At 42.7% G+C, this 24,545-nt stretch overlaps 1 protein-coding gene across 10 annotated transcripts in view; it reads right to left on the bottom strand.

Moving 5' to 3' along the window:
• Window positions 1–526: 526 nt before the first annotated feature.
• Window positions 527–24,545, bottom strand: part of ERMARD (ER membrane associated RNA degradation) — a 59,254-nt gene continuing 35,235 nt past the window's right edge. For 7 of the 10 annotated variants that reach the window (XM_074397129.1, XM_010331299.3, XM_010331298.3 and 4 more), the window contains 14 exons: window positions 22,498–22,595; window positions 21,581–21,717; window positions 20,808–20,922; window positions 19,031–19,133; window positions 14,315–14,344; window positions 12,972–13,040; window positions 11,408–11,581; window positions 8,406–8,489; window positions 7,866–7,937; window positions 6,626–6,702; window positions 5,906–6,031; window positions 5,292–5,516; window positions 2,765–2,878; window positions 527–715 (listed from right to left, as the gene is read on the bottom strand). In XM_074397129.1, coding sequence (XP_074253230.1) covers window positions 532–715; window positions 2,765–2,878; window positions 5,292–5,516; window positions 5,906–6,031; window positions 6,626–6,702; window positions 7,866–7,937; window positions 8,406–8,489; window positions 11,408–11,581; window positions 12,972–13,040; window positions 14,315–14,344; window positions 19,031–19,133; window positions 20,808–20,922; window positions 21,581–21,717; window positions 22,498–22,595 — 1,608 coding nt within the window. In that variant the 3' untranslated portion in view covers window positions 527–531. The remainder of the gene's footprint in view (window positions 716–2,764; window positions 2,879–5,291; window positions 5,517–5,905; window positions 6,032–6,625; window positions 6,703–7,865; window positions 7,938–8,405; window positions 8,490–11,407; window positions 11,582–12,971; window positions 13,041–14,314; window positions 14,345–19,030; window positions 19,134–20,807; window positions 20,923–21,580; window positions 21,718–22,497; window positions 22,596–24,545) is intronic. The other 3 variants (XM_003943436.3, XM_003943435.3, XM_039467505.2) reach the window with 1 other exon arrangement.

The following is a 24,545-nucleotide window of genomic DNA, read 5'->3' on the forward strand; positions in this document are numbered from 1 at the left end:
TCTAAAAACAGGGAAGGGCTTCTGCTTTTTTTGCCAAACACTGGCCAACACCCCTGCCTGCCCACCTCCCCTTTTAGGAGTTGGTCTCCAGCACTGACCTGGGAAATTTAAACTGTATCAGTCCTCTCCTCAGCCCCAGGGCCTCACCCTCCCTGCCCTGATGGCTGGTCCAGGAGTCTATGTCTCTTGAGGCCTTGCCAGGGAATGCAGGGGAGGGTCCCAGCCACAATAATTCTCGAGTAGGCACATGGCCAGTAACAGGGGAGCCGTGTATTTCTGAGTAACAGCTGGGTGAAAGCAGCCCCTCCTTCTTCCTCTGGACGCGTATTATGCAGAGATGGAACCAAAAACTACAGCAGCCATTTGGTCACCACAAAAGAAGCCAGACTGAGACTCACACCGATCACTCAGAAAGGGCAAATCAGGATGCTGCAGAGAAACAGACCCTGAAGTCCACCCTAGCTCTGGGTTTTCAATTTACATGCTATTAAAATCTGTTGTAATTAAACACATCCTGACTTATAAGTGTTTTCATAAGAGTACTTTACTTGTGGATTTCTTGGCTAAATGTATTAACATTTGTTTCTTCTCACTAAAAGTCCAAATTTTCAACAAAGCTGTATGTGTAAGATGGATAGTTTCGTTCCATTTGTTCTTTTCGTAGCTGGTGTAAGCCACCAGGTTCTCTGTGTATTGCAAGATGGACTTTACAAACCTGTAAGAAAAATTAATTGTTTTATCTACTCCATTATAAAATGAAACAATGAATTAAATATTTTCTCTTAATTCTTGGAGTTACGTAAACTGCGCTTAATTTACGCCTGAGGATTCAAGAAAAATAAATCCATATAAAACAAAATTAAGGGCATACGACTTAGAGGAAAGAGAAAAATGCTGAAACGTAAACACTGCTGGACACCGGCACAGGCCCCACGCAAGCACCTTCGCAAACATTCTTTCTCAGGCTTGGACATGATGGCTGTAATTCCAGGAAGGAACTTAGAGGTCATCTGCACCAAACTGACACACAACACAGACCAAATGCACAACACATCCTAAATACACAACATAGAATAAATGCACAACACAGAATAAACACACAATACACAGTCATCCAGTAGATACCAAAATCCAAGCATACTAAAGTTCAGCGTGAAAAATTGGCCCCCTGTACATGCAGTTTTCACAATGAGATTTTCGTGTTTTTTCCCACACTCATGTCTGCAACCAAGAACACTGTAATTTCAATCTGTGTTTGCATGGGACGCAGCGCCTGCTAATACAGAGGACCAACCGTATTTACTGAAAAAAACTCCCTGTACAAGTGGACCTGTGCAGTCCAAACCTGCATTGTTCAGGGGTCAGTGGCAATGACCAGTAAGCCGTTTAGCCCCACCAGGAGCCTCATGGGCAGGACACCCTCTCCCTCCTCACATGTCCAGCTTCCGTCCTTCGTGATGGAGGGGCCAGCTCAGAGCAGACACATGCCAGACAGTTGTTGCTGTTAAAGAGATTTTCTCTAAGATTATTTGACAGAATGTTAACAGCGGGGCAGCTCTGACTGACAAATGTCATCTTTACTTTTTCCACATTTGCCAGGTAGTTTTTACCAACATTTTATCTTGAAAATACTCAAACTTAAAGAGAAGCTAAAAGAATAGTATGATGAAAAGCCACAGCTACTTTGTCTAGAAGAGGGTTCGCTACTGGGGTATTTTGACCTGCAGGGGATATCTGGCAATGTCTAGGCCACTTCTGACTGTCACATGGAGGGTGGGACATGACTCTACATGACTGGTACTTCATGGGTAGAGGCAGGCCTGCTGCTGCGCGTCCTATTATGAGCAGGGCAGTCCCCGCACCAGTCCACAATGCCAGCAGTGCCCAGCATGGGGCACACTGAGCTGGAGTCCCCTAACACTGAGCTGTGCTGTTTAACAGGCTGCACGTCAGCAGGAGCCTATGCTTCTTTCCATAAGACACCCCAGTTGTATTTTCACATTCATTTAAACATGTATTGAGCTGCCTGGCGCTTGCAAAGCATTGGCTTAAAACCAAGATACCCAGAACCTCCTGGCAGCTGAGGGAGGCTGGAGCTGCGGCTGCACCCAAGTCCAGATGACCACTTTTGAAACCTCTACCTGGAAGCCTCCTCAGTTTGGAATCTCTGGTTATCAAGTGGGACACACAAGTGTCACACCACTTATATTCCTAGATTGGGATGGTCCTAAAAAGTGAACTTCCCAAATATGAAACTATTAGTAACATACACAAATTTGGTTTTTGGCCTGGTGCTGTGGCTTTTACACTTGTAATCCCAGCACTCTGGGAGGTGAAGGTGGGAGGATCACCGGAGGTCAGCATAGTGAAACCTGATCTCTATGAAAAAATTTAAAAATTAGCCAGGTATGGTGGCACAGCTGTGGTGCCAGCTACTCAGGAGGCTGAGGTGGGAGGATCACTTGAGTCTGGGAGGTTGAGGCTGCAGTGAGACATTATTATGCCACTGCACTCCAGCCTGGGCAACAAAACAAGATGCTGTCTCTGGCGGAAAAAAAAAAAAAAAAAAAAAAAAAAAATTGGTTTTGAGCCATTTGGAGGCAGACATTTTCCTTGTAGGCCAGATGCCAGACCCTTGCCTGAGACGGTAGTGGTGCCACCAAGGAAATGGGAACTCTCACGCTGCCACAATCTCACTCCTACAGGCTCACTCCCAATCTGCCCCACGAAACACTGATACTCCAGAGAAGTGTGACATACTTACTTTAGGTACTGCTGATACTCATGCGTATTCTTTCCACAAACAGCATGAATGTTGACCAATTCCAGCACAATGAGTAACAGAACCAGGCTGAGCACAGGGGACAGAAGTCTGATACTAAAAACAGATAAAAGTAAATTAAAATTTGAGGAACACTGGTGTTCTCCACCTTCGTCAGGAAAAAGATGTTTCACCTAATCAACACCTCTTCAATTTCTCAAAAAGTAATTTTCCTAATCCTTAGAGCCCGATGCCTGCTTCCAGGCCCCAGGTTCGTGGCCAGAGGGAATGCCCAGTGTAGCCCTTGCTCCCGGCCGCCCTGCACATCCACATTCCTTGCTCTCAGTCATCATCTGAAGGGCTGCTGGGGGCTCTGCATGCTCACGGGGCACCAGGCAGGCCCAGTCTGCGCCCAGCTGCCCCCATGCTCCCTGCCCTCTGACATCCAGAAAGGAACTCTCACCAGAAAAAAACAAATGGCCTCAATATGAAAGCTGGCTGAATGCCACCATATTAAAGAAACTCCAATTAAAGTAAGATCTTATTTTTCCCATGAAACTAGCTGACACATTTTAAAATATTCTGGTTTTGGAAAGTGGTAACAAGAGAATGACCTTGTCTTATAAACTGCTAGTAAGAGTGTAAATTGAGAAGCACTTTTCTGGGGGGGATCTATTTAAAGCTTTAAAAACCACAGATACACTCAACCGAAACATTCTAGAAATGTGTCCAAAATGGTCATTTCTTAAGGATGTAGCACATTCTAAAATATACACTATAAGTGAAGAAACTGTAATGCTGGTTATACGGAAGTTAATCTGCTGTTGTATTTTAAACCCAAAAATATTCATTTGGGTAGCTAGAACCCACATTTCCACATGCCCAAATTACAAACAATATTTAAAATAGTATGTACTATCACTTTCTATGAAAATCAGCACAGCAAATCCTCAAATAACATTTCATACAACTTTGTCTTGTTACATCAGTGAGAAAAGAAACTGGTATCCGGCAAAGGCCGCTGTCTGTGTGGAGAAGCGCAGTCTGCATGGGTGGGTTTTCTCCCGCCCCGTTTATTCCCAGGTCCCAGAGCTGTGCACATGAGGTGAACTGGCAATGCCTATGTGGTCCCAGAGTGAGTGTGGGTGTGTGAGTCGCCCTGGATGGAACCGCACCCTGTCCAGGGTGGGCCCTGCCTTGTACCCTGAGCTGCTGGGATAGGCTCCAGCCACCTGCACCCCGGACCCTGAACTGGAATAAGCAGGTGGGAAAATGGATGAATGAATGAATACAAATTATAAGAACTTGTAAAGTCTACAATAAGTGCTTGACAGTAAGCGGTAGGGGACAAAAGTGCTTAGTGACCCACACATTTGTTCTTATTGGTGCTGGAGCTGCCAGAAGGAAGGGGCGCAGGCCTGGGGAGGTCTCACTCCGCAAACATTTGTTCCCCAATTCAACTACCACCTGGACTGCCATCACTCACTGCCTCACCAAAAACTGAGTAGTTTTTCCACTTGTTTTTATTCATCTTTCTTAAATGTCCAAAGAGCTCATATGTATCTCAGTGTTTAATATTATAAGTGTCTTGGGTCCTTATTCAGAAGCTTGGTAATATTTCTGTGACCAGAAACAGGCTGTGGGAACTTTTGTTTCCATTGTGACAGGAAAATAAATTTCAGGACTCCAAACTCACTAAGCCAAGTCAAACTAAGGAAAAGCTTAACTAAAGAAAAGTTAAGCTGGGAACTGCCTCAGGAAACCTGCCTCTGGTTTTATTCCTAAATAAGATGGCTACAAAGATAAAAAAGCTACAGACCTCACAGTTTGTCCACAAGGAAATTCCTCCTGGGCCTCAAGATCTTAGATACTCTTAAGAGTTCTGCTGAATTTCACTCTGGTAATTGCTAGCTATTCTTCACAGGTGTGCGACAGAAAGTCATCCCTCTGCTCACCTGAGACAAATGCATATATGACTGCTTCTTCTGCCCTATGTTTATGGAAAATGCAGCTTCACTGAGCCACACTGTGGTGTAAGTGACTATTCCTCTACCCACCTCACCAGTAAACTGTATTCACTGAAAGCCAATCAAAGACTCAAAATAATGCAATTCTTTGTCTCTTAGACTCAAAATAATACAATCCTTTGTCTCTTGTCTACCCACCTTTGAGTTTTCCCGCCTTTCCAGATGAAACCAATATACACTTTACACCTACTGATCGATGTCTTATGTCCCCTAAAACGTGTAAAAGCCAGCTGTGTCCCAAATTCCCTGAGGCACATGCCGTCAGCACCTCCTGAGGCTGTCACAGCCCGTCCTTAACCTTGGGAAAGTTGACTTTCTAAATGGATTGAGAACTGTCTCAGATACTTTGGGTTCACACTATCAGTTGTGAACTCCAAGTATATCCCCTGTTGATGGGGTTCAGTGAGGGCCTACTGCGTGTGTCTGAAAGTGAGGACTGAACTGCATCTGTGACAACTTCCTGCCCCACAGTGTCCCTCCCAAACAGGAAAGTGAGTACGCACCTACTCCGCATGCTCAGGTAGTTCCGCCGCTGGCGAGACCGCAGAGTCCTTTCCACCCACTGTGTGTGTCTCAGCTCTGAGGCAGCAGTGACCTGGCTGGACACGTGGTGGCACTGTTTGCTGATGCTTCGGAGCACAACCAGCACTTCCAGCACAGTCCTGGGGCAGAACAGGGTGGGGACCGGTGTGCTGCAGAGCTCACAGAGCAGCTGTGAGCTGGGCCACCTGCAAACAGAGTGAGACTTGCAACAGGCATCATGATCCTCAGCTGCGCCTCACTCTCTGCACCTGCACTTGCAAGGCTGCGGCCTTCTGGGAGCCAGGGCTAGCCGCGTATTGCCGATTGGTCTGCAGGGGCAATTGTGACGTGTGGCAAGTGTTAACTAAATACACTGAATTGTGGTCAACAGAATGTGGCATTCACAGCTTCATCAGATGTGCCAAGTTTGCACCGAGACTGTCAAAGCTTATCTCATCACTGCTCTTGGAGCAGTAACAGTGGGATTCTAAGAGTACCAAGTTAATAAAATCTAAAACATCGATAATGGCTAAGTTTGCTATGCTAATCGGCTGAATCAATGTTTCAACAGTTGTCAGGATGTCTTGGAACTCACGTCTCAGTAGGAAGACTATCCAAGTCCTTTAAAACACAGTGATTCTCAGGCATATGGTGATACAGTTCATCCATAATTTTTGTAATTAAAGAGTGGCAGGCATTTGTTTCAGAATTATCTTCTAATCTGAAAAAGAAAATATTTAAAGATATGTGACAATAATTAAAATGCCCATATTAGTGCCTATGCATAATAATATTTAATGGTTCACTAAGCAGCAACCTTAATGTGAATCTTAATCTCCCCAAATATAAAATGGAAAAAGCCACGAGGACAAGACAGTGGAGAAACAAACGACACCAATGCCAAAAGCAAAATACGCTGATGATGAAAGACGACGAATCAGTGAAGTATTATTCCTGCTGAGCAAGTTATGTCCACTGTAGTGTACGACTCCAAGATTTACGTCTCCATCCCCACTTCTCTTTTAGGCTTCAGATTCATCTTTTTTACTATCTACTCAATATTTCTCATGGGCACCACTGTCCACTCATAGAACCTGCCTCTCGTTCCATGTTCAGTCTCCACCAGGGCCCCATGCCAGCTGGGAAATCACATTCAGCATCACTTCCAGCTCTTCACAGGCTGCACCAGCCACCAAGGTCCAGAAATTCCTCCTTCCCCCTTTATCTTCCAGCAGCCTCATTAAAGGAGAAATGCTGCTGAAATTAACAGTACCAGACAAGCTCGAGGTCAGCCAGGCCCCAGGACAACACGCACCTGACAGCTTCCTGAGTGAGTTCTTCGGGGAAAGGAAGCAGAGCCCAAACCCTGATGCTTTCCTCACAGCTCAGCACCTGGGAGGAAACGTTATATTGCTTTTGTAGATTTCACAACAACTTCCTAGAAAATCGATGTTTTTAGATTGTTAGGGATGTTACATCCCTCTCTAGAAAATACCTATCTATAAAATTGTGACAAATTCTAAACACTGTAAAAACTAGATGGTGGGTGTCAGTTCTTCAATACGTTCAGAGGCTGGGGAGACTACCAGGGGAGTGGTAGGGAGTAAATGTCTGGGGTAGCTGTGACCATGTCCACAGGTTCTTTTGACACCTCACATTGAGAGGGAGGTCCCCACCAAATCTGCACCAGCTCCAGCAACTGGCCTATAACCAACAGAACACAGCAGATGTGAAGGTGCTGCATGGCATCCGAAGCCATGTCAGGGGTGCAGGTGCCTCTCCAGTTCAGGCCACGCTTAGGGTGCAGCAGCTGTCACCTGGGGAATGTCCCTGCAGGTACCCCATGAGACCTCTGGCCAACTCCAGCCTTCTCAGATGGGACCCCCACAAAGCCCTGAGGGAACCACAGCCGTCAACACCCAGGCAAGGCCACAAGACAGATCCCTTGGCAGATGCTCCCCCATTTCTAACCCACTAGAGTATGAGCAAGTCAAATGGTGGCTGTTGACACCACTGAGCATGGGTGGTCTCAACAGCAGGAGTAACCAAAGCCGAGGATGCAAAGCTGCCTGAATACCAGTGAGATGCCAGGAGGGGGACAGGGAATGGTAAGGACCCAAAACAGCCACCATGGGGCATGGGAGAGGATGGCCTGGCGCCTCGGCAGCTCTGGTTGGAAGACAAAGCCTGCCTTTCCGAAGCTCCTCTTCCTACGTCCTCCCTCCTCCCCACCCGTCTACCTCTACCTTCGTAAGGGCTTGTTCTTGGAAAGCATGATACTCCCCTGGTAAAAGGTCTGCAGCATGAACGGGGAATGGCATCCGACCAGCACAGCCCCATGCTCCGCCTCCAGGCCCACACCTCCAGGAGGCTGCTTTCCCGACTTCACTGCTGACAACCCACTGCTGACAGTACTTTCCTGAAGGCATTCTCAAGGAGGCCTCAGACTTCTCAAGGCACCGTTTCTTTAAAGTGCCTTTGCAAATCTCTCCTGGCCCCGTGTGTGTTGATTTTATAGCTTCCTTTCAGAAATAATATAATTCCCGAATGTTCACCTGCGCGATTATCATGATGCGTATATTCTGGGGACTACCTCTTTTTCTTCCTTGCACTGCCCTCATGTCCTCCTGTATATAGAAAAAAGCACCTCAGCTGACTTCCAAATTGGAACCTCCTGGCAGAAATGCTTAAAAAATTGTTGTTCCAGTAAGTTAACAAAAGCTAGTCTTGTGTAGCAGAAAAACGGATGTTACTCACCACTGACAAATAAAAACTGCTCCTAGCTCTGTGTTACTGGTGACAGCAGTAACAGCCTGCCGGCAGACTCAGCAAAAACACTTCCCAGTGCTCATCCATGTAACACTAAAAACACTCAGTGCAGTCAGCACTGCATTACTTGCAACTTCTAGACATGGAACTTGAGCCTCTGAGGACTGAGCAACCAGGCCAGGCCACAGCAGGCACCACGCTGGTTGGAAAGCTGGATCTGCCCAACTCAAAGTCTGAGTCAGCAGGCAAACGGCACCCTCGCTCTGCAAGAGACAGGTGGTTTCAGAAACATGCACACCCCTCCCAGCACCCTGCATTTGGCATACCTGTTTTTTAAGCTGAGAAACCGGATGGCAACGAGAACTATAGCCTTCTGCAAGATGAATCAACAATTCTACTGCTGCTTTTTCCTAGTTTAGAGAAAATGGTGGTTACTATAATATATGGTTACGTTTTTAGCTTTCTTCTATTGAACTGCAGGCCACTTAGAATCCCAATTTCTCATTATCTTTCTTCAAATAATTCTATGCAGCTAGAAAAGCAAACATTTCATTAAAATAGGTTTGACATGGCAGAAAAATCACAGCCAACAAAATGATTTTAAATGATGGCCCTTAAAAATAGATCACAAATGCCACACCCACCCTCTGTGCACAAAACTGGAAATGAATAAGAAAAAAAAAGATCCCAAAGAACTGAAAATTTAACTAGGAAAGTCATTTGAACACTAAAAATCTATACAACTAAAAAAGATCACATAAACATTTAATTGCTAAGCATACATACATATTTTTAAAACCATAAAAATTACATTATTTGCAGCTGACATAACCACTTAACTTAAAAATTTGTCAGCCAACTAAAACCCATGAGAAACAAAATCAGTGAATTGATAGTTGACAAAGTAAAAAATCTGTAACTACCTACAATTCTTAATAGCATAAAACAAACAACTAAAGTAGCTAGACGTTAACTACAGAAGAAATGTGCTCGCCTTCCACTCACTCAGATGTCCAAGAACCTGGAGTGCACCAAGCAGAGTGCTGGGCAGTATGTAGGAGGCACATGTGTGTCTGCATGGGTAACGTCCCCACTGGGCAGACACACATGCAGTGTACATATGCCACTGAAGAGCACCTGGCTTCTGTTCCAAGATGTGAACCCAGCGGAGGGCTTCCGAGGACAGGGATGACATTTGTAAAAGGATCGTGCTGGCTGCTGTGTTATGACAGGGTGAAGGGCTCGCAGAAGTTGGTGGGCAGACAAGTCAGTGCCAATGACATTTCAGGGAGGGGCCAGGACGGCATGGCCAGGTGGTGGCACAGGAGGGACAGGGAGTAGCAGATATGGATCATATTTTTTTTTTTCTTTTTTGAGACTGAGTCTTGCTCTGTCATTCGGGCTATAGTGCAGTGGCACAATCTCAGCTCACTGCAACACCTACCTCCTGGGTTCAAGCGATTCTCATGCTTCAGCCTCCTGAGTAGCTGGGACTACAGGTGCCCCCCACCACGTCTGGCTAATTTTTGTATTTTTATTAGAGACAGGGTTTCACCATGTTGGCCAGGCTGGTCTTGAACTCCACCTGCCTTGGCCTCCCAAAGTGCTGGGACTACAGGCCTGAGTCACTGCGCCTGGACTGTGGAACATATTTCTAAGACTTGTTCCAAGGTCCAAGTATGAAGAGAGAAGAGGACTCTGAGGCTTCCAGCCTGAGCAGCCACCTGAGGGGCAGGAGATGCCACGTAGACAGGAGGCTCAGGACTTGAGGAATGAAGATGGGGAGACACTGTGTCCCTGAATAAGTTTCAACATTGTGAAAAGTGTCAATTATCCATAACACAATCCATGATGTGCTCCTTGTTGTTTGTGTTTGTACAGGTTTACACAGAATAATAAATGGTGTTGAGACAACTTGCTGGCAATTAATTTTTTTTTAAAGTAAAGCTAGATTCTGTACCTTACTCTCAAGATGAAATAAATTCCAGTTGGATCAAACGATGTAAAAGGAAAATAAAGAAACAACAGAAGTACTAGAGACAATGTATATATGTATTTTTAATTTTGAAAAGTGAAGATTCTTTTCAGAATGACTCCAAATGTAGAAGCCAAAGAGAGAAAAAAAATCAAAACCTATGGACAAATAACAAAGCAGTATGTACACAAATAAGGCTAGTGAACCAACGGGAAATATAAAACTGAAAAAAATGGAGAAAACACAGTAATAGCAATTCATGAATGAATTATAAACATCTAGTAAACACACAAAAAAAAACAGAAATGAAAATAAAAACAAAATCTTGGCTGGATATGGTGGCTTGTGTCTATGGCCCCAGCTGTTCAGGTGGCAGAGATAAGAGGATGGCTTGAGCCCAGGAGGTTGAGGCTGTCATAAGCCATGACTGTACCACTGCACTCAAGCCTAAGCGTCAGAGACCCTGTCTTGTTAAAAAAAAAATGTATTGATATCTTTTGTCTTCGAACTTTACTTTTTAAGAGTATTTACATAAGTGCTCAAATGAACAAAGATGTTCCTTTCAGCAGCATAATTAGGAATTTTCCACATTAGGGAATATTACAACTCATCCATCAGTGAAGGATTGCAGAGGTAAATTACAACATACTGATAAAACGAAATATCGAACAGCTGACAAAAAGAATAAGGCAGAACAAAGATGCCAAAATCACACTGTTAATGAGAAACGGTAGCTATAAAACATGATGTATCTTCCTATGAACTCACTTTGGTGTACTCACAGAAAAAATGTGGGAGCAACACCACGTAATTATTAACAGTAATTATTTCTGGGAGATGGAATTCCTGAGGGCTGTTACTTTTCACATTAATTTTTGCTTCTATTTTGTTTGAACTTTCAATTTTTAAAATAACTATCATACGTATGATCTGAAAAGATTAAAATATTAATAACAAATGTTCTAACTTAATTATTTTGAAATAGAAGATTCGTTTATTGATGATGCAAAAACATCCTACCCCATCGATTTACCAAAAATCTGTAAAAATTTCCTAATATTTGGTTAATCCTGTTTTATAATTTGTTCTTTTGTTTTCAATACTTAGCTAGTTACTACAAAAGTAAATGTGTTTTTAAGAAATGAGTTAATTTTAGCTGAGATTAATAGATTGATATGTGATAGAGAATATAAACATACATATAATCCAATCACTTTTTTTCTAATGGAGGATACTGTAACTCAGATATATTAAAAGATGATTAATAGTTAATTACATTTCAAAAATAAACTGTATTTTTTCATAGCTGAATGACAGTTAATCTAATTAATGATTTTCTTCCCAATAAATTACCTTAAAAACTGATAGCAGACCTTCATCAACAAATCTGAGTAATAGTACAACAGAAAATGCAAGTAATTGATTAGTTGTTTCTTTTGAAAATTCGTGTAAGTTGATCTCCCCGTGGCTTAAATGATCTCTTAAGCGGGGACCCTCCTGATGGTTCAGGAAATCCCAGAGAAATTCCTTTCAGAAAATAAACAGAGAAAATGTTTTATTAGTATCCGCAGCAGAGAGCTGTGCCTGATGCTGCTGAACAGAATGGAAGAGTACATCCCTCAAGCCCTCTGAAGCCCTGGGTGGGACCTTGCTGGGGAGAGCTGTTCTGCGCCCACAGGACAGACCAGGGAGTCAGAGAGGTGGTAGGGAAGGCAGAGCTGCCTGGGTGCTGCTGGAGTCTTATCAAACTCCAGTCTTGCTTGTTTTCACCCTCCTCCAAGGAAGGGAACTGAGTATGAACATCTGCAGATGAGCTTTTCCAAGGCAATATAAGAAATCATGGCTCTTGCTTGTGTGAGCACAGCCCCCGCACTTTCTTATCTGCTCTTTTACCTTCGAAGCCTGTTGCTTCTTATGACACAAGTCCAAGGCCTCTCCCACAGGTTATAGGGAAAGGAGGTCAGAAAACTGCTGCCCTAGGCAAATTGCCAATGGTCAGAAGAGTCACAGAGACTCAAGGTGGAAAGAACATTAAACTAGTTCAATCGTCTTATTTTTTGATGGTAAAAACGGATGCCCGCAGAGCACAGAGTGTAAAGTCACAGAACAGGAGCATGGTTCTAGGTCACCTGACTCAATCTGAAGGAATAAATGTCAAATACCCACTGTAGTTCAAAACAGTCACTGAAATATCCTCATAAAATATTAAAAAGTTGATAGATGGCTTTAAATAATTAGTGATTCTCTTTTCATCCACTCAATCTTATTACTCCCTATTGGTTGCTTTTTTTTTTTTTTTTTTTGAGATGGAGTCTCGCTCTATTACCCAGGCTGGAGTGCAGTGGTGCGATCTGGGCTCACTGCAACTTCCGCCTCCTGGGTTCAAGCGATTCTCCTGCCTCAGCCTCCTACGTAGCTGGTACTACAGGCACATGCCACCATGCCCAGCTAATTTTTTTGTATTTTTCGTAGAGATGTGGTTTCACTATATTGGCCAGGCTCTAGTCTCAAACTCCTGACGTCAGGTGATCTGCCCACCTTGGCCTCCCAAATTGCTGGGATTACAGGCCTGAGTCACTGCGCCCAGCCTGTTGCATTTAACAAGGCACAAATACATGTCCATTCTACAGCACAAATACATGTAAAAAACAAATTCAAATTTTGCTTAGGGATAGGGCAGCTGAATCATCAGGCCTTTATAAAAGACATTTAAATAATGGCATAAAGCAGAGTACCCCAGCTGGAGTGACAGCTTGGGAAACATGAGCTGATTGGTGGTTGAAACTGAGACAGCCAGGAATGGTTCAGAAGTATTTTTCTTGAGCAAACCACAAGCCAAAATTAATTTCATTTTAGCGAAGTGCTGATGACATCCATAAATCAAAGAATATTACCCTGGAAAATACCTAATACTTACCATAGCAGGCTCTCCAAGGAAAAGAGGAAGCTGATTGATTTTACCATCATTCAAGTGTTTTGCTAATATCTAAAACATCAAAAATAAATACATTGATTAATTGGTCCCCATACATAAACATAGAGAACTTTCAGCGTTACTTGTTATCTAAGGTCCAAGCAATTAAATGGCATAAGGATAGTCTTTAAAATACAGCAAACAGGTGTTCAGGAAATAGTTTCTTAACCAATAGAATGTCTTTAAGAATATATTATTAATTGAATACATGTTTGTTTGTATATTTGACTGTGTATGTGTGTGGTGTGTGTATATATGTATGTGCATAGGTGGAGTGGGGGTGTGTACATTTATGTGTTTATATGCAACTGTGCCTCTGTGTGTGTGTGTGTGCGTGCATGTGTGTGTGTGTGTGTAGTATATGTGTCTGCATAATTGGTGTGGGGGTGTGTATGCCTGTTTGTATATGTGGCATGGAGGTATGTGTTTGTGTGTGTATGTGTGTGCATACATGTGTGTTGTTTTTATATATATCAGTCACTTCCTAAGTCACTTCTTAACTCATCATGGACTTTGCCCAACTACCCCAACCGATCCCATAGACCTGACTCTCTACAGACTGGACTGCACTATCCAGTCAAATCCTCATGTTACCAAAGGTCTTATATATTAAAATATCAGCAGATTATTCGCCTAATGGAAGACACTCTGCAAGTAAGCAGGCACATTTTTAACTTACCCACCACACACTCACTTAGGAATCTAACGGTTGTCTTAAAGGCAAAACTGAATATCCAGACCCCTATCAAGTGGCCCTTCCCTTGGATTCCTATAGGCTATCACACTTTAGGTGCACATGAATGCTACCCAGGATTACACACACAAAAGCCTCTATGCTTTATGGGTGATAAAAGGCATTTTCAACTGTGATTTTGACTCTTCACACCCCCAATATGCAGATTAAATGAATCAGTATATACTATACACTCATAACAGTGGTTAGGGAATATTTCTCATACAAAAAAGATGTTACCCCTAAATCTAAAATGCAAGCCTCTAAATAATTATAGCTAATCATGTTAGATTACTCAGTATTTTCCAACTTTGAACTTTGTATAGCTTTAGGAACTAGATTAGTAATACGGGGCCTCAAAATTAACCTGAAATATCAATTAAAAGCTTTTATTTGGTTTATATTACTATGGACACTTTTCTGTAAGCATATGATTTATGGCTGATCTTTAATTTTGTTTTAATTTGTATTTTAAAAGAAGACAATGTTCTGCTTGTTTCAAGTTACCTTGAAACAAGTTTAATTACTTACTTCATCAAGTTTAATTACTTACTTCATCAAAGGTGGTATAAAGAGCTGTTGACTTAAGAAATGAAAATAAACAATTAAAGCAAAATACAAGTACGGTAACACTATTCAAAATAAGAAAAAATTCTGGTACATGGCCAAATATCCCAAAGTTTCTTGTTAAACATTCATCTAGAAACACTATGAGAGGAATATCACTGACAAAATTAACACATTACAAAACCTGCAAAAACACAGTACAGCTGGCCATGAAGCCACATTAGGACACTGCCTTCAATGGAGCTTTAGCCCAGTCCTTTCTAAAACGTTCAATCCCAGACCCTCACAAATCACTGCTCATACAACAGTATTTCACCTGACGACTGGTATTTGTGCACAAGTGTGCACAGCTTCCTATTTTTGCCAACGAATAGCCTTGTCTGTTTTATTTATTTCATTCATTCATGCTGCTTCTCTGCAACATCAGCACAGCCTACAGACACAGGCTGCCCTGAGTTCTGATCCCAACTTAAACATTTTCTAGACAAGAAACGCTGGCAACTGATTTGACTCCACAGATTCAAGTTTTCTCTGCAAAACGAGAAGTGAATAATGCCCACCTCAAACGATTTCTGGGGTGTAAAGTAAAGTAAATATTTTACAGACAGCATGATAAAATCAGGATTTCGTGTAAGCTAGCTCTCTAGAAATGTTTTTTGATTTATTAAGATTTAATAACCTACTTTAGATTTTATATTACCAATATTCTTCAACATTTTTGACTATGCAGATGACTCTAAAATCTATATCTTTAGTTCTCAAATCTGTATTGCTAGCCCTAAAATTCCTTCTGTTCTAAACATCCAATTGTCTACCACATATTCCTAATTTCTCCAAAAAGTGGAATTTTTCATTTACATCCATCAACTACATGCAGTAGCTTCTACTTTGTTTTATAAAACTAGTATTAATGCCTTCTCACTCTCCCATGATCAATAAGCTTCTGAAGTCAGAAAATCTCACTCATATTCATATCTTCCACTGATCCTGAAGATACCTCATGCCACAAAAGTATTCAGTAAATAACAAAAGTCTTTGATAAGTTTTATGAAATATCTTCATATAGGTACTGCTATGGGAAGAGATGGCCAGGTACAGTTAAATGATTACAAGCTTGCTTTGCTTTTTATATGCTGAGATTTGTGCCACAGATCATATCCAGACTATGGTATAGTAGAATAAAAGCAGAGATCAAGCAGTAACAGGAGGCCTATGGTAAAGCCCATCTGAGAGTGCCCTATAACCGTGCAACACTGTGGTGTGGGTGCAGAGCAGAAAAGAAAAACTGCTTTAGTCCCACAGCTCTTCCCAACGTAGAGTCTGTATGAGGGTCTCGTAAAGGGAGCTGATGCCAAAGACTCTGGGAAGGAAATGCAACCTCGGCTCCTAAGACTCGGAAGGGTCTTCACAGACGGGAGCTGGTAAAGCCAGAAGGCCTTACAGGGCAGAGACACTGCAAGGTCACAGGCTCTGCCTATGTTCTCAGAATATGGAGCAATTCCGATTGCTCTGTGTCCACAATGCTCGGGAGATAAAAGCCCCTTGATGCACTGTGTGTGGTCAGACCTTACGGCACCTTGTCCGCTGCACCTCTCTTGCCAAAACACCTGGATAGACAATGGGTGGTGAAATCTCAGTGTCCTTGGCATTTCTTAGGAGAACCATGTTTGCTATTGAATGCTGCAGACACATGCTCTTCCTCTGGCTATCTTCCTTCTCAACCCCCACCTCACAGCCTGCAATATACCTAATAAAAGTGCTTGGAGCCCAGAGCTCAATGCCAATTCAGATCACCCTGAGAGAGTGCATTGGACCCCTGGACCCATGCTGCCAAATTCTATTCTTGTGTCTTTGTCTTTACTTCTTTTCTCACTCCCTCATCACTGCCAGGACAGGGGCAACCACGTTGAGGGTTGGGCTGGTTCCCAACGTACTGCCTTACAAACTGATCCTGTTTATTCTGGATAAAAGCCCAGGCTAAAACTTAACATATTCTTTGATAGATTATATCCTCTGTGGAAACAGTCATTTTATTTATTTATGAAGTCAAATGATAAGTAAATATCCAAATACACAAGTTTATTTGTATGACATGGCCCTACAGTGATGGAGCGTGCCACCATGCAGCCGACTTCCATGCAGGCCTCATGAAGCAAGGACCCAACTTTTTCCTAAGTTTCTCTCCACACCATGCAGCCTACACAGAAGGCACTGGGCATGGGCACCAGGCGACAGCAATATGAAGGCCTGCCTTGGAGAACCTGCAGAGACCTCTGCAGAAACACACGAGAGTAAGGCAAAGCAGGATGGTCTCTAAGATGAAATAGAAACACAGAGAAAAGCAGCCTCCACCTTTGAGTGGATGAGCCTCTGGGAGGTCACTCTTATGGCCATAGCCCATGACCTGGACTGGTAAGTCTGGGGGTGAGGGACAAAGTAAGAGGAAAGACCAGCAAGTTCTGGAGTGGACAAGAAGCCTAAATTACATTGGAGAACACAAACAGGGAACACAACCAAAGACAAGCGCAGGGTTAGAACCTGAGGCCTTGCCACCATGTGAAGAGCATGATCGCCATCTGACAGGTAGCAGGACATCATAAAAGAGGTCAGACAAAGAAAAAACCATAAACAACGTAAGAATATCAGTTTAGAAAATAATCAGTGGAGCCAGACATGGTGGCTCACACCTGTAATCCCAAAACTTGGAAGGCCAAGGCAGGAGGATAGCTTATGCCCAGGAGTTCAATACCAGCCTGGTCAACATGGCAAGACTCCATCTCTACCAAAAAAAAAAAAAAATTAAAAATTATCTGGGTGTAGTAGCGCATGCCTGTGGTCCCGCTACTTGGGGGGCTAAGGTGGAAGGATCGCTTGAGCCCGGAGGTTGAGACTGCATTAAGCTATGATCGTACCACCACATTCTAGCTTGGGCAACAGAGAGAGACCCTGTCTCAAAAAGAAACCTAAAAAAAAAAAAAGAAGAAGAATCAGCAGGACTGTAAGAATGAAATTAAGAAGGCGGAAGAATCATGAGATAAGCTTGGGTGGGCCGAGGAGCCAGGCGGGGCTTCTCAGCTTGGACAGAAAGAGACGAGGTCGGCTGAGTGGAACCCACCAGCCACGCTGGCCACTGAGTGGACATGGGAAGCATGGGGAAACACGAGGTGCTGCTGGAGTCTGCAGCTGGTGAGGCTGAGATGACAGAGGAAGGGTCAGAGGCCAAATCTGTGGGAAACAATGCCTTTCTGAAAGTGCTAAGGAAAACTCACATGAAGATACTCAGCGAACATGAACAGACCTAACTGCACAGATCAGATGAAGGTCAGTGAGAAGCAACACTGGGGAGCCTGGCTCCTGGGCCATAAGCTGCCCTCACAGCACTGCTTTCACTGGGTCCGAAACTTTGCATGTGTTGGGTTTCATTTTCATTGGGTTCAATGTATTTTCTAATTGCTATTCCCCCAGAGATGAAAATATAAGGCACAGAACTGTATGAAATCTCCCAGGGAGAGAAAACAAGAGGATGGGGTTGAGAGCAGAGCATTGAGAAATGCTTACAAAGAGGGGCAAAAAGCAAAAGCTAACCTAGAGAAGGAGACGAGAATCCGAGTTGTAGAGAGGCTGCACCTCCCGGCCCTTCACAACAGAGTGCACAGTGGGGAGCTGGGCACTCGCCCACCCAGGACACTTCCATGCCTCCCTGGCAGCACGTGTGCTGGCCAAGAGGACGGTCTGTGCTACCTCTAGGAAGTGCCCTTGGAGAGGGGCATGCTCCAATCTTTGCTTTTCCTGCTAGCTGGAAAGCAGATGTGATGGCTGACACAGCCAGCTGGAGCCATGAGGAAGAAGTCTCCATGAGAGAGGCCTGGCCCTCATTAGTGGAAGATGACACAGAGGGGTCTGAGTGCTGATGACAGGGGCGCTGCCATCTCAGCGGGGGCTACTCATATTTAGGAAAAGCAGAAATGCACTTCTATCCTATTTCAGTCACTGCAGCCATCCTATTTCCTGATCTCTGTCACGAGCAGCCAGATCTGACCGTAACTACCAAAAAGGAGCAGAAAGGAGAAATTCTAGGAGCCAGAGGAGGTCGGCTGGAAGCTCAGAGACGCCTGCCTCGGACACGGCAACCAGGGCTGATGTGAGAACTCTGAGACAACTGTGTGCACATGCATGTGTGCACGCAGGGAGGGGCTCAAGAAACGTTGACAGAGGCTTCCATGATCTGCTGCAGGGCTGGCACTAAACCAAATCATCTCTAAATCCCACATCTTCCATTTTAAGATGGAGAAAGGTTTTGATTATTTTCCCAAGGTCAGAATTATTTTCCCATGCTCAGAAGGTTTTGATTATTTTCCCAAGGTCAGAATCAACCACTGGTCAGCCTCGGCCTCCTGGCTGGACCCAACCATCTCATGAGGTTACAGTGACACACCATCAGTATGGACAGAGAGGGAATCAGCACCCACTACTTTCATGACATCAATAAGTTTAAAAGGCTATTTTGAAATATTACAGAAATATTTTTAAAAATAACATAAATATATATCCTACAAAAATGACAGTAAAGCCTTCCCCACTTCTTAGCTTAAAAATTTATTTTAATGTTAAAAAGAATAAAATTTTAAAAACCTTTTAATTGGTCACAGAAAACTGTTAACAAAGCAACAACAATCACAATCAATAATAAAAACAAGTTTACCTCAGCAGTCAGGAGTCTTTTTGGACATCTGTTAAGTGTGGCAAAAACATTCCTAAGTCCAGTCTCTAGCTGTGCCAGCAACAATATGGCACAATCAGCAAATCTATGAAATTGAAGGGAAAATAGGTAAAACTCCATGTTTCAAAAATAAATATTAGGCCAGGTACAGTGGCTCATGCCTGTAATCTCAGCATTTTAGGGAATTCAAAGCAGGAAGATCGCTTGAGGCCAAGAGTTCAAGACCAGCCAGGGACACCCCATCTCTACAAAAAATTTAGAAATTAGCAAGGTGTGGTGGCACATGCCTGTAGTCCTAGCTACCTAGGAGGCTGAGGCAGCAGGAATGCTTAAACCCAGGAGTTAAAGGCTGGAGTGAGCTATGACTGTGCTACTACACTCCAGTTTGAGTGACAAAGTAAAACTGTCTCTAAGTAAAAAAGCAAAAAACAAAAACAATATTGACACCAACATCACAGTAACTGCTGCAGTCTAGATATCAAAAGCAAAGAGAAGTGATAATACTTGCTAATATAAGAAACAAAAAGAAGCAGCTGGGCACAGTGGCTCATGCCTGTAGTCCTAGCACTTGGGGAGGCTGAGGCAGGTAGACCACATGAGGCTAAGAGTTTGAGACCAGCCTGGCCAATATGACGTAACCTCATCTCTACTAAAAATACAAAATCAGCCAGGCATGGTGGTGCATGCCTGTAGTTCCAGCTACTTGGGAAGCTGAGGCAGGAGAATCACTTAAACCTAGGAGGCGGAGGATGCAATGAACTGAGATCACACCATTGCACTCCAGCCTGGGTGACACAGTGAGACTTTGTGTCAAAACAAAACAAAACAAAACAAACAAAAAAAAACCCACACAAAACCAGTTTCATCTACTAGTGATTTTAAAAACATTTTCCAGTGTTTTTTTCATGTTTGATGAACCATTTTTAGTAGCTTCTATAGAATAAAACATCATCAAAGAACTTTCTAAGTCATTTCATTGCTTCTAAAAAATACTGAGGCTGGGTGCAGTAGCTCTCTCCTGTAATTCCAGCACTTTGGGAGGCTGAGACAGGAGGGTCACTTGAGCCCAGGAGTTCAAGATCAGCCTGGGCAATGGAATAAGACCTCATCTCTAGAAAAAGTACAAAATTAGCCAGGTATGGTAATACACACTTACAGTCCTAGCTACTCAGGAGGCTGAGGTGGGAGGACCACATGAGCCCAGGAGTTCAAGCCTACAGTGAGCCGAGATGGTTCCGTTGCACCTCAGCCTGGGGGACAGAGTGAGATCTAGTCTTAAAAAGAAAAAACAAAAATGCAAATACCAGGATTTCAGTGGATTCTCAAAGTATAAAAATGAATGAATAGGGTAATATCCTTTAAAGAACTAAAGACTAGCTCACTAGACCTTCTGGTGGCTACCAAACATGTGTTTGCTCCTGAGGAAACAGAAAAAGAATGTAAGGAAAAAGCTGTCTTGTCTTTGTTTCCTGATTCTGGACATGTTTCACTCATTCTAAGAATTCCAGAAAATATTAAAAAGTGGATCCCCAAAAATAATTATATCAACTGCCAAAAGGCTGACACACAATGTTTAAGATATAATCACAGGCTGTCCTTTAAGTGACTCTACGAAGGTGTTTTATTTCCAGGTCTGCTCAAGTCAGTCCAGCTTCTCTTCACTTCTACTCTAATAGCAAAAAGCATCAAAAGTGAAGGGCATCAAGAAAGACTGACCTCCAACCACTGAAAACCACCATGCTATGCACCCTTCACTTACCTCTGTGACCTGAACTTGATCAGTGCAACTTCCCAATATGGTAACATGATTTTTAATATAAAAGCAGATTTTGTCATCACTTCTTCTAATACTGAAAGCACCTCATAAGTAACATCTGCAAAATAACAAACAGTTTTAAACACAATCATACTAATCACATGAAAAACGATGGGAACATACTGAGGGAGTGACACCAATGAGTCAATCACTTTAGGCGGTTGAACTGTAGCCGCTGCTGCAGGGGACTCATCAAAGAGCAGGGTCACCCTGACCAAGAGCCTGAGGTACAAATGACCCTCTGAAAGGAGGGCATGTACATCTCTTCAGTGATTCAGGCAACAGCTCAGGGTGGACCAATTGAGTACAATGACCAAGAGAAGTAAAATATATTTTCAGAAGGTATAAAAGACCCTTGATACTGTAAGTACTTCTGGCATAATGATCATGAGTATAAAGATACCAGAGGTGAAAGGAGGAGAAAATATACATCCTACCACAGCCTGAGGCCACTATTGTGCATAGCACATCTGAGGAAGAAAGAGATGGATTCATCCAGCCGCAACTCTATGAACCCCAAAACCACCCCGGGGCATGGTGGGATGAGACAGGGCTTTGGGTAGCAAGATGTAGGAGGTTCTTCAAGCAACTCTGAAAGACATCTGACCACTGAAGAGTAACTACTTCACCCCACCTCGAGTACACACCTCAATGCTGACTTTGCAAATATCTATGCAAAACTACATTAAGGAAAAAATGTAAAATGTAGTACTTACCAGGAAAAATAACCAAATCTTCTAGGTTTTTAAGAGTTATGAAAGAGCGATGTGTCAATATAAGTTTAGTGTTTTGAAGGTAACTCTTCAGTAACTGACCCAATCCTACTGTCAACAGTATCATCATTGAACAGTATCTAGGGGAAATACCATAGATCTGTTACAAAAATGTACTCAGTCATACCTATAAAAAGCTTCACTGTGAAAAGTACAAATTTAAAATTAAGAAAGCAAAGCACCATTAAATTTCACGGAACTGGCTGAGCATGTGGCTCATGCCTGTAATCCCAGCACTTTGGGAGGCTGAGGCGGGCAGATCACTTGAGCTCAGGAGTCTGAGACCAGTCTGGGCAATAAGGTGAAACCCTATCTCCATAAAAAATACAAAAAAATTAGGTGGGAATAGTGGCATGTGCCTGTACTTCCAGCTACTCAGGGGGCTGAGGCAGGTGGATTGCTTAAGCCCAGGAGGAAGAGGTTGCAATGAGCTAAGAACACAGCAGTGTACTCCAGCCTGGGTGACAGAGCAAAATTCTATCTTAAAAAAAAAAAAATGCACACAATTCTATAGATGTAGGAATTAAGTTATGCAATGGTTGTGAGGCACAATAACACCAGAGAAACTCTGATGAAGAACCTGATGAAACCTCAGGGTCTTCCACCCACCTGAGACGTGAATGGCATAACATCCTTCTGGTGCTACCTCTGAATTGCCTTTGGGATGTAAGTCACTGAAACCACAACCCTGTCATCACTCTAGTGACTACATCAGTAATATTCAATTTTATCTTCAAAATCCTATCTCAAAACTCACTCATCTTTCACAAAATACATATTTCCTTCTTGTGAAATTCAAAACTTAAAAGACTCTTTGGTAGATTCAAAAAAGGAAGAAAATGTCTTCACTTGAAACTTACTTCGGAGGAATTTCTTCAGGTGATGCAAACCCATGCCATAAGATGTTACGCAGGTTGAGACCACATGGAGAGCCAACGAAGACTTTTAGCACATTCATCTAATCCAGTTAAGGACAATAAATCATGACATAGTTAATTATTATTGAATAAAAAAATACAATATGAAGATAATGTTTGTGTTCTTCTTTTTAACTGACAGAGCCAACAGTTTTGGCTAGTGAGTAGCAGTAATAATAATAAAACCAACATTTATTGACTGCCTAATATGTGCCAGACACATTTTATATGTGTTCATCAACTCATCCTAAGAACAACCTATGAAGAAGGTACTACCATTATCCCCAGCATGCAGGTGAAAATAATACAAGCATGGAAAGGTGAAATCAAAGCCTCAAAGGTGACAAAATCAATATGGGGGATAAGATCTGACCCAGGCTATCCTGCATTAATAAAGTGCTTCAAATGTGCCTAGTATCTAAATAAAATGCAAGAAGATAACGATATAAGCAGAAAGTTATTGTTGTATTAAGCAGCATGCAGTTGCGTGGTTCAACAGAGACAGTAGGGCAAATGACACAGCAGCATGGCTCCAGGCTTGAGACTCCACCTCCCAGCTGTCTGACTTGAAGCCCATCACTGAGTGGTCCACCAACTATCTACAGAGTGAGGAAAACACCAAACCAGGGGTTCTACTTAATGGACTGCAATCATGCCATTCCCAGAGAACTGCTTTGGGTTTGAGGCACCATACTTAGAAGAAACTCAGAAAAAAATGGAAGATGCTCAAAGACTAAAAGAACTTAAAGCCATGTCATAGGAGGAAGAATGGTTGAGCCTCCAGAAGACTCGAGAAAGAAGTGAACACTGTCTTCATGCATGTGAAGATGCTGCTGAGAAGGGAATATGGATGCATTCTCAACTTCCCTCAGCAGGGAGACCCAAAACCAGCAGGTGGAAATGATCAAGATCAGGTTCTACTCAAAGCAGGAACATTTAACAAGCAGTTCTTCTATGCAACTTCAGGAGATCTTTTTGCTTTAGCATTAATTTGTGAAATACTCATGGTTCACACCATCTGGTCAATCAGATGTATAAATGCCAGTGACCAAGTAAAAGTATCTGGTGGCTGAAGTGGCCACAAGGGGTCAGAAGGCCAATCACACATAGGCAAGTACCAAAGAACAAATCAGAGAAACAAAATGTGTTTAAGAAGTCAGTGTAACAAGAGGTTTGTACCTTTCATATTCACTCCATGCTTTCCACAAAAGAAAATGATCTTTAAGCTGACAAGAAGTAAAGATCCACAATGCAAAAGCTCCACTGAAGACAGATTTCTTTACTTCAAAAATCATCTAGTGGTTCCCTGACTTGGCAAGCACAGCTTCCACACAAGGCTCTCCTGGGTTTCTTCATCTTGACCCTCCCTCACTCAGTTGCCTAAAGGTTATTCATTAGTCTTAAGTTTCTTGATCCTGTGCCCTTTAGGAGATTTTAATATAGTATGTAACTGTATTATTTTTTAATACCTGATTTTTTTTCCACTCTAAGTTTAAATAGTTGCAAAAAGCATAATTTGACGTTAAAAATTTCAAATAAAACTGTATTATCACTCATTTAAAGAGTTAAAGTTGTATTCTGGATTTGGTATTATAGTTATTAATATGTAAGTGATTGAGGCAACATGCTTCACATTGGCCCTGTGGCACCCCAGAGTTATTCACACCCAGGATAGGAAAGCTTTCCACATGCTGGAGGAGGAGTGATTTTGAAAGGGAAGGTGGGAAGGGAGAATATGCTTGAATCACTGATACATTTTTTTCCTAAAGCATCATCAGTTTGGGAAGAAAAAAAGCACAGCATATGTGAATTGCTGTTTTGCACTTACTTCATTATATGGTTTAGCTGTATCCCCACCCAAGTCTCAACTTGAATTGTATCTTCCAAAATCCTTCCATGTTGTGAGAGGGACCCAGGGGAAGTAGTTGAATCATGGGGCCTGGTCCTTCCTGTGCTATTCTCAGAATAGTGAATAAGTCTCATGAGATCTG

Source organism: Saimiri boliviensis, chromosome 4 (assembly GCF_048565385.1).
Source record: "Saimiri boliviensis isolate mSaiBol1 chromosome 4, mSaiBol1.pri, whole genome shotgun sequence".
Taxonomy (NCBI): domain Eukaryota; kingdom Metazoa; phylum Chordata; class Mammalia; order Primates; family Cebidae; genus Saimiri; species Saimiri boliviensis.